This window comes from Ictalurus furcatus, chromosome 17 (assembly GCF_023375685.1).
Source record: "Ictalurus furcatus strain D&B chromosome 17, Billie_1.0, whole genome shotgun sequence".
Taxonomy (NCBI): domain Eukaryota; kingdom Metazoa; phylum Chordata; class Actinopteri; order Siluriformes; family Ictaluridae; genus Ictalurus; species Ictalurus furcatus.
Window position 1 is genome coordinate 16,201,414 of NC_071271.1, and position 19,170 is coordinate 16,220,583.

The following is a 19,170-nucleotide window of genomic DNA, read 5'->3' on the forward strand; positions in this document are numbered from 1 at the left end:
AGTCCTTTAATTTGAGTTTTAACCTAAGATCTAAATTGCTTGCACTGTTAAAAGGTATAGTCCCTTTCCCCTTTTACAGTCTTAATTGCTTTCACAGAATTAAAAGAGAATTGTCTTTTTCTTTTTTTTATGCTAGCATTATTTAGGAATATTATACAAATTATTATGCCGGTATTGTAAATGATAATTTGCAGGGGATATATATATATATTATATATATATATTTATGTATAACTCCGAGGCCGGAACTCGTTGTTGCGTATCGCTTGTAACAGAGGGACGAATATCTGCGATGCTCAAAACAGCTTCCTGGTAGTTGACGTGGTTTGTTTATAATGGCAGATACAAAAGTGGAAATTTCATCTGACAGTCCGAGTCTGATCCTAAACAGCGGCAATGTTTCCTCTCAGACTAATAACCCGCTGTCAAGGAAGCTTAATAAGATTTTGGAAACCAGGCTGGATAACGACAAGGTGAGAGACAGATTCATTCAAAGCTTGCATGCTAGCTGGCTAACTAGCATGTGTTAAACTAATGTACTTATTCACTAGCATGTGTTAAACTAATGCACTTATTCAGAGTTAAAGTCATGTTTATGTTCAAAAGTGCAGAGGCGTGATTTCTGTCGTTTACTAACAGGCTACAAGTCTTCTTAATGCATCTTAAAGAAATATAACTTAACCAGTCAGCTAACTTGCTCCTCAGATAACCAGAACTAGTTCTGAATCCATAGTTAACAAGATTTTAAAAAGATTTATAAACTCCTGCCTCCTTACGACTGTTTATATGTTGGCTGTTTATATCACGTTATTCTCTTTATTTATTTTTTTTTTAAATTTATTTATGTATTTTTGTCACATTATGAATGAGTAATAATAATATGTCATAATGGTAATTTATTATTATTATTATTATTATTATTATTATTATGTGATATGTACAGTAAGTGTAATTTATTTGTAAGTATATAAGTATATGCAGAGAACCATTGCTCATGGCAATATTCATGATTTCCCCCCCAGTTTTCAGTAATTTCAGATTTATTCCCCACTATACTGCTACTATTGCTACTACTACTACTACTACTACTATAAGTATATATAATATAAGTAAATACTACTACTACTAATAACAATAATGCTTCTTTTTCTTCTTCTACTTATTATCATCATTATTATTATTATTATTATTACTATTATTGCTGTTGTTGTTATTATTTGCAGTGTTAATCAGAGTTGATTGGAGTCATTACATTTTTGTACCAAAAATGTTAATCTAATAGTTTAGTTTTTAAAAAAAATAATTTTAAATAAAAAGTTAAATAAAAGAAATAAAATGACCTTTGCGTACTCTCAGTATTGCACCTAATTCTTTAGTAATTATAGCTTAATTTTACCATGAATATATTGCAATTTTCAGTGTAAGGTTTTGTCTTCTTCTTCCTCTTCTTCTTCTTCTTCCTATTTTCTTTATGTCCACGGATAGCTGCTTTTTGGTGAATATTAAACTTCAACTTGACCTTCATCTTCTTTTCTCACTGTAGGAGATGTTGGAGGCTTTAAAGTCTCTTTCAGTTTTCTTCACTGAAAACAGTCTTCGCACACGGAGAAACCTGCGAGGGGACATTGAGCGGCGGAGTTTATCCATCAATGAAGAATTTGTGCGGATATTTAAAGATGTGAAGGAGGTATGCTGTGCTTAACCTGGTCTCTGACTGTGATACTGAACTAAATGAATAAATGTAAATGTCAATCTGTCACTATCTTCAAAAAACAGCTAAAGACCCTCCTCTTCTGTGAACACCTAACTAACCCCTAAAATGCCAACTCCACATTATCCTAAAAAAAAAAAAACCTACTCTGGCACTTGCACCTCTACTCTGTGCACTTTGCTTTTCTAGAACTCAGTTAAAAGATATTGTATGGTAGCACTACTTGTATTGTTCTCCACTTGATATATCGCTTTGTTTGTATTTCCTCATTTGTAAGTCTCTTTGGATAAAAGCGTCTGCTAAATGAATAAATGTAAATAAATGATACTGCAGTAATACAAAGAATATTTGTGTTCATTAAATGCATGTTTAGATGTCCCTTACTGAACTTTATCTCATTTACATAGGAGCTGGAGAGTATACATGAAGATGTCCAAGCCATGAGCTCCTGTTGTGAAGAAATGACCAATAGATTAAAGGTATAATGTTTTTTTTACTCTGCAGCAATTTGGCCAAAATGAAATAATTTTCAGTGTTATGTTGCTTTGCACTGTGTTGATCCTGCTTTGATGTGTGATGTAGTTTAGAAAATGAATTGCTGTTCTTTTTAATAGGCAGCCAAGGAACAAACCCAGGACTTGATTTTGAAAACCAACAAACTACAAGGAGAAAAGTAAGTTGAATTGCAAAATGCAAAATGTGGCAAAATTTTACATCTACAGACTCCCAAACAAAATGCCAGCTGTTTGGAAAAGTCTGACAGTTTTCTCTTTGCACATGTTGTATTATTGTTCCCAGTTTGTATTTTGTATATAGAAATACCATCCTCTGCTACATTTGACATTTTCTATATTTTATGTCTGGTGCCTTTTTAAAAATCCGCTCAGTGAGTATTCTGTATTCTCATAAATTGCGATAAAGAATCTGCAAAAATGGGAAAACTGTATCTGTAATTGTGGCCAAGTCTCTTGAAACCGGCTCTGCTTTTACTCCTGGTTAAAAGAAGATCCGTATCTCGGGAGGGTTGAGCGCAAACAAAGGATTACAGCTCGATATCTCTCAGCACAGCAGTAGCATATATATGAGGAAGTTAAATCTGCTGAAGGTACACACTTTTATTTTATGCAGTTTAGAGTGTTATAAAGTGCAAGCTGATCAAATTCATTACCAAGATGAATAGCGTGTACACGGAAGCAAATTGTGTAAATCTAATAGATTGCAAGTGGAAATGAAAAGACTGTATACCTGTTTGTGATAGGATTAAAAGTAACTCTCAAGACCAGGGTTTGGATGCAGTGTATTACAGCAGTTTTAAGATATTTTAGATCAGCTTTGTATTCTGGAAAATGTGTTTTAAAATGTGTTGTTTTTCACTGTGCAGTTGAAAGATCTGTAAAACACTGGTTCTTTCAGATGAGCTCCCCCTTAATGACTTCATTATTCATAATTAATGTAGTTCTGACATTTCTTGGGGCTTAAAGAGAACTGAACTGGTTTTCTTATGTCCATGTTATTTTAAAACACTGTGCATGTTATTGCAGTTTGTATATATGCATTATACCATAGTGCTGTTGAATTCTTGATTCTGGTCAGAAGGTGTTGATATTTTTTTAATTTTTTTTTTTTTTTATAACCAACAGTAATAGAGGCTGTAATTCAAATAACACATTTATATTAATGCGCTTGTTCTAATACATTATAGTTTCTATAGTAATGGTGAATTCATGTGAATGTATGGCGGATACTCCACATAATCTAAGAGTAATAATAAACAGATTAAAAATGATTTATTATTTGACAAAGAGAAATGGATAGTCATGATGTGGGGAGATATTTATTTAACTTTTATAGAAGGAGACTTGAGTGTTGGTGTGTTGTAATCTTCAGTAAGATTTCTGCCATGAGAGAGCCTTCGGTACAGAACACTTTGTGCTTTCAGCTTTCTCTGGAACATAAGACATTTTTCTGCCTTATTAAAGTCAAAAGAAAGTGAGGGAGTTTTATAGCTGCTGTACCATACAGTGCATCTGGAAAGTATTCACAGCGCTTCATTTTTTCCACATTTTATGTTACAGCCTTATTCCAAAATGGATTAAATTCATTATTTTCCTCAAAATTCTACAAACAATACCCCATAATGACAACATGAAAGAAGTTTGTTTGAAATCTTTGCAAATTTATTAAAAATAAAAAACACAAAAAGCACATGTGCATAAGTATTCACAGCCTTTGCCATGACACTCAAAATTGAGCTCAGGTGAATCCTGTTTCCACTGATCATCCTTGAGATGTTTCTACAACTTGATTGGAGTCCACCTGTGGTAAATTCAGTTGATTGGACATGATTTAGAAAGGCACACACCTGCACACCTGTCTATATAAGGTCCCACAGTTAACAATGCACGTCAGAGCACAAACCAAGCCATGAAGTCCAAGGAATTGTCTGTAGACATCCTAGACAGGATTCTATCGAGGCACAGAGCTGGGGAAGGGTACAGAAACATTTCTGCAGCATTGAAGGTCCCACTGAGCACAGTGGCCTCCATCATCTGTAAATGGAAGAAGTCTGGAAACAGCAGCACTCTTCCTAGAGCTGGCCGCCCAGCCAAACTGAGCGATCGGGGGAGAAGGGCCTTAGTCAGTGACCAAAAACCCGATGGTCACTCTGACAGAGCTCCAACGTGTCTCTGTGGAGAGGGGAGAACCTTCCAGAAGAACAACCATCTCTTCAGCAGTCCACCAATCAGGCCTGTATGGTTGAGTGGCCAGACGGAAGCCACTCCTCAGTAAAAGGCACATGACAGCCCACCTGGAGTTTGCCAGAAGGCACTTGAAGGACTCTCAGACCAAGACAAAGATTGAACTCTTTGGCCTGAATGGCAAGCATCATGTCTGGAGGAAGCCAGGCACCAGTCAACACCTGGCCAATACCATCCCTACAGTGAAGCATGGTGGTGGCAGCATCATGCTGTGGGGATGTTTTTCTGTGGCAGGAACTGGGAGACTACTCAGGATCGAGGGAAAAATGAATGCAGCAATGTACAGAGACATCTGTGATGAAAACCTGCTCCAGAGTGCTCTGGACCTCAGACTGGGGCGAAGGTTGATCTTCCAACAGGACAACGACCCTAAGCACACAGCCAAGATAACAAAGGAGTGGCTACAGGACAACTCTGTGAATGTCCTTGAGTGGTCCAGCCAGAGCCCAGACTTGAACCCGATTGAACATCTCTGGAGAGATCTGAAAATGGCTGTGCACCGACGCTCCCCATCCAACCTGATGGAGCTTGAGAGGTCCTGCAAAGAAGAATGGGAGAAACTGCCCAAAAATAGGTGTGCCAAGCTTGTAGCATCATACTCAAAAAGACTTGAGGCTGTAATTGGTGCCAAAGGTGCTTCAACAAAGTACAGGAGCAACTTGGGTTTCAGTGTCTTGCCTAAGGACACTTCGGCATGTGGCCTCATGTGGGCCGGGAATCGAACCGCCAACCCTACGGTTAGTGGACTACCCGCTCTACCACCTGAGCCACAGCCGCCCAGAATACTTATGTACATGTGCTTTTTTTTTTAATGCAAATATAAAAACCTTTGGACCACACAGACATTGCGTCATTCATGAATTATCTTCCAGGGATGAACTTTGGTTTGAAAAGTTCAACTGAATCCTGAGACCATGACAAAGGAATTGGGGAAAGAGTTGGAGGCATCAAGTACCAAACTATGCACATCCACCATTAAGAGGGTCCTACATTCCCATGACCTGAAAGACTGTCATGCAAGGAAGAAGCTCCTATTCTAATACCGGCTTGAAAAAGCAAGACTGAAGTTGGGTTCTGATCTCCATGATGAAGACCTAGCCTTTTGGGAGAGTGTTCTGTGATCAGATGAAACAAAACTTGAACTGTTTGGCCATAATGATCAGCATTACGTATGGAGGAAATAGAACGAGGCTTTTAATCTGAAGAACACCATCCCGACTGTGAAACATCTGGTTGTGAAACACGACTGTTGCAGCATCTTATTGTGGGAGTGCTTTGCTAGAAATCCTAAAACAAAGCCTCAAGACATCAGCCAGAAAGTTCAAACTTGTTCACAATTGGGTCAGGACATTGATCTTAAGTAGTAATAAACTGGCTTAAAGACCTCAAGGTGAATGTATTGGGAGTGGCCATCACAAAGCCCTGACCTGAATCCCATAGAAAATATGTGGACTGAATTGGAAAAGGTGTCTGAACTGAGTTACACCAGCTCTGTCAGGAGGAATGGGTAAAAATTCCAGCATAGTATTGAGAAGCTTGTAGAAGGCTTTAAGTTCAAAGGCAATGTCACTAAAATACTAACCAAGTGTATGTAAATGATTGACCCGCTAAAAATCTGATAAATTAAAGCAGAAATACATCAGTCTCTTAACTATTATTGTGAAATTACATCTTATGGAAATAAAGTAGACTTATCATAGGAAATGTCTTTAGTCAATATGTATGTAGATTTCTGGACTCATTGTGCATCTTGAATGTCATCAAATCCATTTAAAAATGCAAGAAAAAATATCCAGTTTTCCAGCTTGCTCATATGCTGTAGCTTAAAGAAGCCTACCCAGAAAGTGCAGTTTTACTAGAAACATTATCATCAATTACCACTGACCTTTCCTTTACTTCACTTTGCATTTGTTATCAGTGTGATTAGTGGCTAGTGCTGCTTCTTACTGAATTGTGAATACAGGTTAATAAAAGGTGAATGTTTCTGACTTCAGATGAATTGCAATTAACTGCATTGAACAACTTACCATAAGCAATTCTTTTTCTGCAGTTTGGTAAAAACAAAGAACACATCTTATATCTTTTTATTTCTTTATTTATTTAACTATTTCTACTGTTACCCATAATTGCTTTGTCCTACCTCTGTCAAGCATTTTGTCAGATCTTTAGTTGGTATTTGCTCTGCCGCTTTGTGTTACATCTGAGGAATATAAATGAGTGTTCATAGATTCATAAATAAGTTAGAAATTGAACTTTTTCATGAGGACTGATGAATGATTCATAAGCTGTCTCTGTGACTGTTATTCTTGTCGCACTTCAACGCAGCATGTGTAATTAATAGTGTCATCTCTTGTTGGCTGCTCATTGTGATTTCTACCGATCGTGGCCTATGATAGATATGATCGGGAACTGTGCTTGCCCCTGGGCAATAAGACGAGAATGTGCAGTGCAGTGAGTGATGAATCAACTCTTCAGGCTGAGCCTTTCCGTTGCTTTTCACCGCCCGCAGATCAGCTTTACGGCCCCTGCTAGTGGCACACAGTTGTTTATGGCCATTGAGAGGCTGCCAGTAAAACTCATTTGGGCATAATTGATTAGAGGGAGAAGCGATTGAGGAGGTGACAGGAACGCTCAGCAGAATGTCTCACCTGATGAAACATTGGCATGCCGGAGTGAGAGAGAGAGGGAGATGGATCGGGTGGAAAGAAAAGCAGAGTGATTTATGCACAGGGGGTTTGTTTGTGAGAGAGTGAGTGATAGAACAAGGCTGAAAGTGATGGTGTACAGAAAGTGATTTCTGGAGCTGAGCAGTGCAGGTTGGCTATATTTCTGACCTTGTGAAGCGACATCTGCCACTGGCATGTTGCCACAGCTGTGATGGGCATTTGGTCACTCCATGCTTCAGTAGCCCTGACCTCAGACTATGGTATGTTTTGAAAAAGAACCCTGACTTAAACATACCATTAACATAAGGAGTTTGTTCATTCATAAGCTATGGGGCTGCACAGACTGTTTTTTTTTTAATGTTCAGTATGCTATCGTTCTCAAAGCTCCATGTATTGCCTGATACCTGATACTGATTTGATACTTATTTAGTACAGATTCCATCCTAATTCCTCCCTGATTTAATACTGATTCAGTACTGATATTTAATACTAATATGGATTTGATACTCATTTGATACTGATTTCCTTCTGATTCGATAATGATTCCATTATCTGATTCCAGATTTCAGTCTGATTTATTACTGATTCCGTACTGACATGATACTGATTCTGTACTAATTTCATACTGATTTGATACTGATTCCATGGGGATTCCAATCTGATTTATTACTGATTCTGTACTGATTCCATACTCATTCCATACTGATTTGATACTAATTTCAAACTGATTTGTTGTGGGTTTTAATACCCAATTGATACTGATTGTATACAGATTCAGTACTAATTCAATACCGACTTGATATACTGATTCAATAGAGATTTGATTCTGATTCCTTTGTGAGCTGATACTGATTTGTTAAAAAAAACCCCATTTGATACTGATTTTATTCTGATTCAATACTAATTCATTACTGACTTGACACTTATACAACAGAGATTTTATACTGATTTGATACTCCTTTCATACTTATTTAATACTGATTCAATACAAATTACATACTGATTCGACATGGTGATACTGAATTAATACTGATTCAATACTAATATCATTTTAGTAATAATCTGTCTACAAGTTTCTGTTGCTTAATTACTTGAAACATCACAGACACAGTGGTACCAGTGTTTTAAGGCAAGCTGTATCTTCTGTCCACATGCAAGATCTTTATTGCATGAGTGATCATGGCATAAAATGAATCAAATTATCAAGTGGAAAATGCATAAACTTGGATCCGATACTAATTTTAGGCTTGTTCTGGCCTGGATAATGATGATGGGTGTTGGGAGCAGTGTTGCCCTTTTTTTTTTTTTTTTTTTTTTTAATAAAGAACAAATAACAAATATACCAGGTGGAATACTAAGTAAATTATATTTCATTGTTTTGATAAGACACTACAGGCTAAGACCAGTTCTTCTTGCACATTAATCTAAAAAGGTTTCTGTTGGTAAAACCCTACTGTAGATGCTAAAGACATGACCTGTTTTTGCCGGTGCATTATTTATTATTCATTACCATTTTTCATGTCAGTAACAGGCTTTTTGTGTCAGGTTCTGTCCATAAATGGTGTGATAAAGCATATTTTAGATTACTATAATGAAGTTCACAGAAATGACAGTTGAATGTCAATTAGTTGAATAACAAAAATCATCAGCCCGAATTTAACGATCGTGACAGCCCTTTAAGAGATCTTTTAACCAAGTAATAGTATACTTGCATGGAAGCTGCAGTGTTAAATAAGATTTAATGTCAGTCTCCATATTATTACACTTCTGTCTTAGACATTCTACAGATATTTTAGGTTTAAAAAACAAAACCAAAAACCCCACCCTTGTAGTGTTATTGTGTATACAGGATCATATTTTGCTTTCTGCTCATGTCTTGTTAGAACTCATTTAAGAAGCGAACAGCATTTGTATTATCCAGGGAAAAGTCTACTGAATGAATATGTTTTATAAATATAGAGTGGGCCTGGTGGTGTTATTTTGTCCCCCAGGTCCTTTGGGAGCAACTCCGTCTTAGTGACATATTCATCAGTGAGTCCACAGTACACTAGGCCAGATGGGAGCATCCCTGTCTGTCCAGCTGCTCTGAAACCTTGCCTGACATCTTGTATATCATAAAGGGAGAAAGCTGTGGGAGATACAAGACAAGGACATAGGATGCACTTTTACTTATTGGGAGAAAATGAATGAGCAGATATAATGAAAGAATATAAAATATGAAACCACAGACTGCTGATGTCAGCTTTCCCAGTCTGGAAAACTCCCCCAAATGACCTTTGGTTATCGGTGTGGTTCTTTTGTGCTGAAGTTCATTGTATAGACAAGTGCTGACCTTTTTTTATTTGACTTTTCTAACATTTGAGGCAAGAGCTTGACATTTTAGATGGAGGAAAAATAAATAGTAGAGTCTCGTTTCTTCTTACTTTACTGAGGCCTGGTTTTCTAGATTCTTAGCATTTCTGTTTTTTTTTTTTTTTTCTTCTTTGGTTAGATGGAGGTTATCAAGTTGTGGTAGACTTTCTGTATGCAAAAAACATTTCGTGCTGAAAAAAAAGAAAGAACGAAAATAAAAGCTCCCCTGTCCCTTCCTACCTCATTTAAAAGCAGAATGTATCACCTGAAAGCTTCTCAGACAAGCCTGGTCTCAGTGACAAACGAGCATCATGTCTTGATGAGAGAGCGCATCGCGCCCTCTGTCTGCCTCCCACGTCCTCCATATCACTCAATGCCACGGTGCTGTTTGTTCTCTAAAGAACATAACAGCTGTGCCTAGTGATGAGAGGAAAACAAACCCTGAATAAAGAAGGCTGAGGACAGACAAACAAGTAAGCACCCGATAGCACTGATTGTCCACTGCCCCTAGCTTTTTCTTCATCTTTGTATGTTTGCGTACATGTTTGAGCAGAAGTTTCGCTGAAAGGACCTTTCATTAGCAGAAATGAGAATTTGTTGAAACGTTCTATGAAGCCTATATTTATAAATCATTACAATTCTTTTTCTCTGTCAGTTTGTAATAATTTCTTGTGAGCTTTTTTTCTTATCATTTATAACTAATGGCCTGTGAATAATTATAAAACTTGATTATAAAAGCGAATTATTAATAACATATTATCATTGAGTGCTTCAAGTAAAGCAAATGATGTTAAAATTTACAATAATAAATATATAATAAGTTGTAAGACATTATTAACTTCATTTTTGTAATGTAATATGGAAACACTTCATTGTAGATTAATTGCATACAAACATAAAGGCACATTATTGCGGTTTGAACACTTTCATTTCAAAATAATAAAGCACTTTACAAAAATGAAATGTTTTGCTCTAAAACATTTAAAAATGGCAAGTACACAGCACTTACTTATCCTTTGAGAGACAGGAAGGTGCTACATACAGTATATGTGTCTGTCAGTTCTGGAAGCCCTGACATTTTAAATGTTTAAGTTCTTATAATTGTTTTATTGTAACTACAAATATTATAAATGATCAAAGCATCATTAGAGTTTATAGAAATACTTACAAGGAGTCATGAACAACTTCCAAAAGATAATAGGCATAGTTATACTGATCTTATAAATATGGGTTGAACAGAAAGTGTTAAAGGGAATTTGAAGTAGAATACACATTTCTCTTTTTAAATTGATAAACTGACCACATCTTCTTCGCTTGCTATGTTGTGGGAAATGCCAGGAAATGTCATACTGGAAAAATCCAACTAGGGATCCAATTTATAAGCCAATTTATACGCAAATAGTCAGAGAAAGGACACTTGAACTGTTCGGTCCATAAGAAGTGGGTTTACAATCAAGGGACTGCCTGAAAGTTTACTTTGTTTTAGAGCATGGGTGACTGGTCAGTACATTTCACGAGGTCGCTCATGTCCCAGTCCTTTGATTGATTCCATGGCCTGAGTCGAATTGAGGATGCATGAGCGAGCAGACACATTGAAGCGCGAGCACAGGCGGGGAAATGTATTCCCATTTTTCCCGTAACACGTAGCTACACTTTGCATTTGTATCAGGATGAAGAATAGGCAGATATGTGTGGTTTTGTAAGTTAAGGTTTAGCAGCAGGACTGGTGCTGTGACTAATGCAAGATGAAGATGAATAATATTTCACGTTAAAAGCTGTGCTGTGGATGTGCATTGGTGAGATAGTTGGCTTACCGAACACTCTATAGGACCACTGGTGCATGACTTAATAATCATTTAATGAGTTTGCCGAAGACCTCTATGAAGGAGGTCCTCAATCATGCTCTGTTCTCAGGGATCTTATACATGAGGTTGAAATGAATGATTGAAACAATGTGAAGAAATATGTGTATGTGTGTGTGTGTGTGTGTGTGTGTGTGTGTGTGTATGTGTGTGTGTGTATAAGTGTGATTATATATAGTTTATAGCAGAGTATAACTGAACACAAATGTATTATTTGGAATTATCAGCATTTAAAAAAAAAAAAAAAAAAAAGCTTCACAGAGTGTCTGGTAGAGACTAGAAGTGTGCGTCAGGACCATTTCATGAGCATGATGATAGCGTTCATATTTTATTTAATTTAATAACAAAAAAAAATCTTCCAGTTCATACCACACCCAGTTTGGGTATAAATCTGAATACTGATACAGATATTTTGTCATATGTTGTGTTACACCTATAATTTATACAAAGTCAAAATCAAAAGCATTCTACTTCATTCTCTCTGTCTCACCCACAATCACACCAAATAATGTACACTTCCTTCCTATAAAAGCCTTGTTTATGAAGCATTAAATGAAAGTCGATAACTATGCACATTCATTAAAAGTGTATCGAGTTGTATGACTGAATTTATATATTACGGTCTCCTGAGAGACAGGTTTATTAACCTTTTTGTCTTCTTATTATCTTCATTCATAGAATGTTGCATTTAATAATTGTCATGTTTTACAGCTTTAATGGGATGGCTTCTTAATGATTTTACTATCAGTGATTTATAGTGTGTAAGGGTGCTATTTTTTTTCTCTGCACAGGAGAGCAATAGCTCATACACTAAAATAAAAAAAGATTCTCGAGTTGTATTAGTCAAAGCTGGCGGTAGTTTCACACCTGAGTAATGCTGTGTTTCGGGGCAACAAAGAGAAAATAATATCTCATGCCTAGAGTGAAACTCTAAGCTCCATAGCAGAACAGTGCAGGACTTTGTTACTTATCAAAGCTTCATACTCACAAAAACCAACACTGATAGAATTAAATATTATGCTGGAGGATTTCCTAACCTTAGGGCTTTAGTGTAGTATTCCTACCGTGCTCTGTGGCATGGTACTGACTGACAACTGGCTGTGTTTCACTAGGAATCTGCAGGTACATTTATGGGAAAGACAGCAGTACATGGGGCCGGAAATTGTGGTCAAAAAGGCATACTGAATGACTGTAATCCTGCCTCATTAATTCAGTATGTGAGGAAAAACAAAAGAGAAACTGTGCCTAAGGTGATGGAAAATGTCGATACAGGGTGTCATCAGACTATCAGCAAGAGCAGTTGGATAACTACATAGAGAAGGATGTTGTGTTATAACTACAGTGCATAAACCCCTTATTAAAAGAAGGCACATTTCAGAGTTCAGCTGTACAAAAACCACACTGATAGATTATGATATATTCAGAGGAGTGATACATGTTCTCGACAAGTGGGCCAGTGCAGTAAGAGGCATATGACCCTTGAAGGAGGGGGTCTGGTGGCTCTGTTATGCTGTAAGGTATGCTGTTCTGCAGTGGTTTGGTTCCACTTGTCTACTTCGAGAGAACACTCACTGCACATCAATCCAAAGTTATTATCCTTCCAGGACCACGCTGCACCCAACTACAGCGCAAAAGGCTTACTGAATGATTTGATGAATATGGCCGTGATGTAAATCCTATGCTATCTCAACCCAGTTAAACACCTATGGGAGATTTTGGAGCGATGTCTTAGAACGTTCATCATCATCATCACCATCATCAAAACACCAACCGAAAGAATCTTTTGGGAAAATGGTGTTCATCCTTCCTGTACAGTCTTAGAGACTTGCTTTAAAGCTGTTCTGGTGGCACGTGTTGGCTCAACACCTTAATAAGCCACTTTATGTTGCCTTTCCATTGATTTGATACAAAGCGACTTACAAGTAAGGCCGTATACAATACAAGTATCTAGCTGTCCAAAGACTTAACGTTGATATAAGTACTGCAGAAATAAAATAACCATCAACACCCCCAGAAGCAAGTGTAGGATAGCTGGAGGAAGAACAGAGGGAGCAACAATTAAACACAAACAGTGCCACAAACATTGTGACCAAGCAATCAGTCAAACCACAAATAAAACCGTTATGATACACCAATAATGTATGATTAATTGTGTTTAAAAAGATAACCGCATTGCACCACCTGTGTAAAAATAAACACACAAAGACAGAGGAAGACCTGAGGCTGTTTTCCCATCAGCGTTTAGTTACCTAAAGAGCGGTGTCTTTTTTTGTGTGTTCTTGATGGTTGAGTGGAAATCTAGAGAGTGTCTGAAGTTCCGTAGCTTGTTCCATGACCACGGGACCAGAATTGAGATGAGTATGTGATGAAACAATGTAATTCTTTTGGAAACTCAAGTGCAGATCTGCACAGTGGCTTACAAAGTGAAAGTTTTCTGGAAGTTTCCTATTATTTGCATTTCCTTTAGTAGCAAGAACTAGTAATTTAAGGTCACAGGCTGCAAGCATGGCTTTTAAACAAACCCATGGTCAAACAGCTAGCTCTTACAGTGCCCTCCACTAATATTGGCACCCTTGGTAAATATGAGCAAAGAAGGCTGTGAAGAATTGTCTTTATTGTTTAACCCTTTGATTTTTTTGTTTAAAAAAAAATCACAAAAGTGCTCTGCTCTCATGGATATCAAACAACTGCAAACAAAACACAGGTTTATCAAAACAATCTTTGTTAAATATAGGTGTGCAACAATTATTGGCACCGTTTTTAGTCAATACTTTGTGCTACCTCCCTTTGCCAAGATAACAGCTCTGAGTCTTCTCCTATAATGTCTGATGAGGTTGGAGAAAACATGGCAAGGGATCTGAGACCATTCCTCCATACAGAATCTCTCCAAATCCTTCAAATTTTGAGGTCCATGCTGGTGGACTCTCCTCTTCAGTTCACCCCACAGGTTTTCTATGGGGTTCAGGTCAGGGGACTGTGATAATCATGGCAGGACCTTGATTTTGTGGTCAGTAAACCATTTTTGTGTTGATTTTGATGTATTTTGGATCATTGTCCTGCTGGAAGATCCAACCACGGCACATTTTAAGCTTTCTGGCAAAGGCAGTCAGGTTTTCATTTAATATCTGTTGATATTTGATAGTCCATGATGCCATGTATCCTAACAAAATGTCCAGGTCTTCTGACAGAAAAACAGCCCCAAAACATTAAAGAGCCACCACCATATTTAACCGTGGGCATGAGGTACTTTTCCATATGGCTACCTCTCTGTGTGCGCCAAAATCACCTCTGGTGTTTATTGCCAAAAAGCTCTATTTTGGTTTCATCTGGCCATAGAACCAGATCCCATTTGAAGTTCCAGTAGTGTCTGGCAAACTGAAGATGCTTGAGTTTGTTTTTGGATGAGAGTAGAGGCTTTTGTCTTGAAACCATTCCAAACAACTTGTGGTGATGTAGGTGACTTCGGATTGTAGTTTTGGAGATTTTCTGACCCCAAGACGCAACTAACTTCTGCAATTCTCCAGCTGTGATCCTTGGAGGATTTTTGACCATCCTCTTCACAGTGCGTTGAGACAATATAGACACACGTCCAATTCCAGGTTGATTCATAACATTTCCAGTTGACTGGAACTTCTTAATTATTGCCCTGATGATGGAAATGGACATTTTCAATGCTTGTGCTATTTCCTTATAGTCACTTAACATTTTGTGAAGCTCGACAACCTTTTGCTGCACATCACAGCTATTTTCCTTCGTCTTACCCGTTGTGATAAATGATTAAGGGAATTAAGCCTATGTTTTACCTCATATTTATACCCCTGTGAAACAGGAAGTCATGGTTGAGCAATTTCCTGTTCCTGGTCACCCATGTGTACTAAAAAAATATCAATCGCAATTTACTTTATATATTTTTCTCATATGTATTCAGAGGGGTGCCAATAATTTTTGCACACATATTTAACAAAGATATATTTTTTTTATAAACATGTTTGCAATTGTTTGATATCCAGTATTTTTGTGATTTTTTTTTTTAAACAAAATATTAAACAATAAAGACAAATTTTCACAGCCTTCTTTGCTCATATTTACCAATATTAGTGGAGGGCACTGAAGATGATGTACTCATCATACTGGTGAAACATCTCTTCACAGTCTTAGCCTCAGGTGCTGTGCTTCCACCTAATTATGCACTGTTAGTATGACTTACAGCACAGCGTGACATTTATGACTACTTCCACCTGAAACATCCTGTTCTCTGTGATAAAACTTACAGTTATGATACCTCATCGCTGCTACTTTCTCATATCCGATTGGTCAGAGGGTTTCATTTATTTAATTTTCAATTTCTAGAACAGCACGGCTCTGACAGCAGCAGTTTGCTGGCCGTAATTCAAATTGGTATCAAAAAAAGGTATATATTAATGCGCTTGTTCTATCATGTTATTGTTTCTTTAGCAGCATTTCAGTCACAGGGACTTGTATGGTGCACTCTTCATAAAATTTAAGACTAATAATAATATACTGATGAGTTTCTGTAATATGTTTGTTTAATAATTACTGAAGGAGTCTCCAGTGGCAACTGACTGTAACAGTCAGTATGTTTTTCATCACAGAAGAGTGTTCAAGACAGAGGACTTTTACATGTACATTCCAGTTTCTTGGTAACATGACAAGAGAAAAAAGTGGCTGGTGAGGAGTGAATATTTATAGCTGATGTAGTAGTGATAATAATGACTGTAGTTGTTGATTGTAAATTACTGTGGTATAAAAGGAGTAAAATTCTGTTAATGGCACATAATCAAGAGTAACTTTAATTCACACCAACCTGACATTGATTATTGATTATTTTATTCCTTACATGGTAACTTAAATATCCCCACAATCAAGATGATAAGCTTGCTTTAGCACTAAGGATTTCTTCTTAATCAGCCAGGTCGGAGCTCCTTTCAGTCTATTTGAATGCAGCTCCATGCTGCTGGTTTGGTTGATGCACGGTTCCTCTGTGAGAAACTAAAACGTGGCAACTTCACATCTAATACAGTCCCTTGTGGAACTGCACCTTGAGAGTTACCACAACATGATGTCTATTCAAACTTCAGCATGATTAAGTTGTTCTACATCATTCTGGGTTGTAGCTTATAAATCAAATTGCTGGTATCGTATTGGGAGAAGTGGTGGGGAAAAAAGACAGCTGAGTAATTTAGAGAATCTGCAGAAGAGAATGGTCCTCCCATGAGAAGCTTACAGCTTACAATATAAGTCGTGGCCACTATTGTTCTACTGCAGGAAAGTTCATGCTTGTTTTGTATGCAGAAGTGGTCGATTTGTTTTTATTGTGTTTGATATTTTTTTCTCTTCTCCCTCATACTTATGTGGTGGAATTTACAAATGGAAATTGAGAATTAGAGAATTTGTTTAAAGATCATTACTGCCATCTAGTGGCACATTTTCGTTGGCCAAGGGATCATTTTGACAGACTCTGTCTTTTTAGGGGCTCACATCGACACAAACGTTGTGTTAAGAAGTAAAGCAAAACATTTAAATAAATGAATGCTGCAAGTATTGAAGATTCGAATACTGAGTATTTTTGCAGTAGGTACAAAATATACAGTTCAAATAGTAATATAGGTACTAACATGATAAATAAGTATTGTCCTGCGTATTATGTTGTCAATGAATCTTTATCACTGTATTGGCCTCTGTAATATTGACACACCACAAGTTCTTCAGAAGGATTTTTTATAAATCATGACCAATTTCTTTACATTTTGTATTAATAAGCATATCACAATTGCATTGTGCAGCAATATAATTGCAACGTGCAGCCTTGTTTCAGAGTTTGTAGAGGACACGGCGACTTTTGCATATTGAACCTTTAACAGTAATTGCGGTTGACTGTGAATAATAGGTGCTAAGCCTGTGCCAAAACGCCTCTTAATCATTTTATGAAAACATAAATAGTGTACTTAAACTTAGTGACTTTGTGTGACTTTTGTTGAGCTCTGTTACTAACTGTAACTGTCTATTCCTCTTTTCAAGTCACAGTCTAGAGGTGCGAGCACAGGTGGCCCAGGCCTTTCTCTCCAAATTCCAGCTGTCCAGTGAAGAAATGGCCACTTTACGCTATGCTCGTGATGGCCCCATCACCGAGGTACCCTTCAAATACTCTGTATAGCCAAAAGTATGTGGCCACCTCATCAGTCACACCTGTGTGTACTCGTTGGACATCCCAGTCCAGATTTAGTCCCTAGATTTTGGAGCGTGGCTGTGTGGATTTGTCCATTCAGCCACAAGAGTATTAGTGAGGTCAGGCACTGATATGAGAGGAGTCGGCATTCCTGTTCATCTTAAAACTGTTGAGTGGGGTTGAGGTCAGGGTTCTGTACCAGCCACTCGATTTCTTCTAAACCATCCTTAGCAAACCTCATCTTTACGGTCCTCGCTCTGTACACAGGGGTATTGTCAGGCTGGAACATATTAGTTCTAGTGAAGGGAAATCTTAATGCTACAGCATACAAAGACATTCTAGACAATTGTGTGCTTCCAACTTTGTGGCAGCGGTTTGGGGAAGAACCACACAGGGGTGTGATTGTCAGGTGTCCACATACACTTGTAGTGTACATCATGTTTATTCTTTCAAGAGACTCGTCAGGCAATATGTAAGATGACTGTTTCACTCTTTCACACACTTGTCCAATCACTGACTGGGATATACATTAGCTTTTTGTTTATTATTAGGGATGTATTCAAAGTTGTTTTTTTTTTTCATACAATGGTCTGTCCGAATACTCGATTCTGATTGTCTGGAAGGTGTACGTTAAAACCGTGTATACCACAGGTCGTTCCGGTCAGTTTAATCACCATTCTAATACGCGCTGCCTATAAACAACTGTAACCATAGTAACATACAGTTAAACTCACAGCTTCATTATTAATAGAGATGCAGGAAATTGACACTCTCTCTCTCTCTAATAACTATTTATTATAAACCTTTCAATTGAATGTAATCTTATTGCACTTCTTTATCTCTGTGTATGATTTAGAGCGGGTGTAATTCTATATCTACCGACCCATATATAAAATAACTGACTAAATTGAACCATTATTTTTATCTTTACAGTCAAATTTTGCACTGTAAAACATCAGTGACAGCTTTAACTAGTCAGTGCTGGCAAGTGACCATGGTATAATCGGGATAATCCACGGCTAGGTGCACGTTACACGATATTAATGCACTCCGCTTTGCGTTGGGTTGCTCTTTGCCTCCATGTCATGCGTTAAAATCGTGTAACGCACACCTAGCCGTGGATTATCCCTTACTTATACCTGACAGTGTTGTTGAACTCTAAATTCTGATTGGTCAGAAGGTGTTGGTTAATTTTCTATAACAGCATGCCTCGGACAGTAGTTGTGGCTGTAATTCAAATCACAGGTTTACAGTAATGTACTTGCTAATTCTCAGGTACCGGTATGGCTGATGCTCACATAAACAGAAAAAGAAAGTATAATCTTTGATGAGGTGAAATTTTCTGTAAGTAGATGTTTATGTAATAGTTTTGGAAGGAGAATCCGGTGTCAGCGCTTTGTAATGGTCAGGAAAGTCTTTTTGCTCTTTTCAGTTTCCCAATAACGTCACTAGTCTTATTAATTCAAGACCGAAAATAAAAGAGAGGTTGGTGAGGTAACAACTTACCAGCAACCGGATAACAGGAACTAATTTGTCTCATGGATGTTCACAGCACCATTAAATGTAAGTATAAACTGTAAAAAAGTAATGAAAAGTAATTGAGGGCAAGTTGCTGCGGTATAAGAGGAATAAA

The 19,170-nt window shown here is 37.4% G+C and overlaps 1 protein-coding gene across 1 annotated transcript in view; it reads left to right on the top strand.

The window, feature by feature from the left end:
* Positions 1–272: 272 nt before the first annotated feature.
* cog6 (component of oligomeric golgi complex 6) overlaps positions 273–19,170 on the top strand; it is a 42,647-nt gene continuing 23,749 nt past the window's right edge. The window contains exons 1-5 of the mRNA XM_053646868.1: positions 273–473; positions 1,544–1,687; positions 2,119–2,190; positions 2,326–2,384; positions 17,390–17,501. Coding sequence (XP_053502843.1) covers positions 336–473; positions 1,544–1,687; positions 2,119–2,190; positions 2,326–2,384; positions 17,390–17,501 — 525 coding nt within the window. The 5' untranslated portion in view covers positions 273–335. The remainder of the gene's footprint in view (positions 474–1,543; positions 1,688–2,118; positions 2,191–2,325; positions 2,385–17,389; positions 17,502–19,170) is intronic.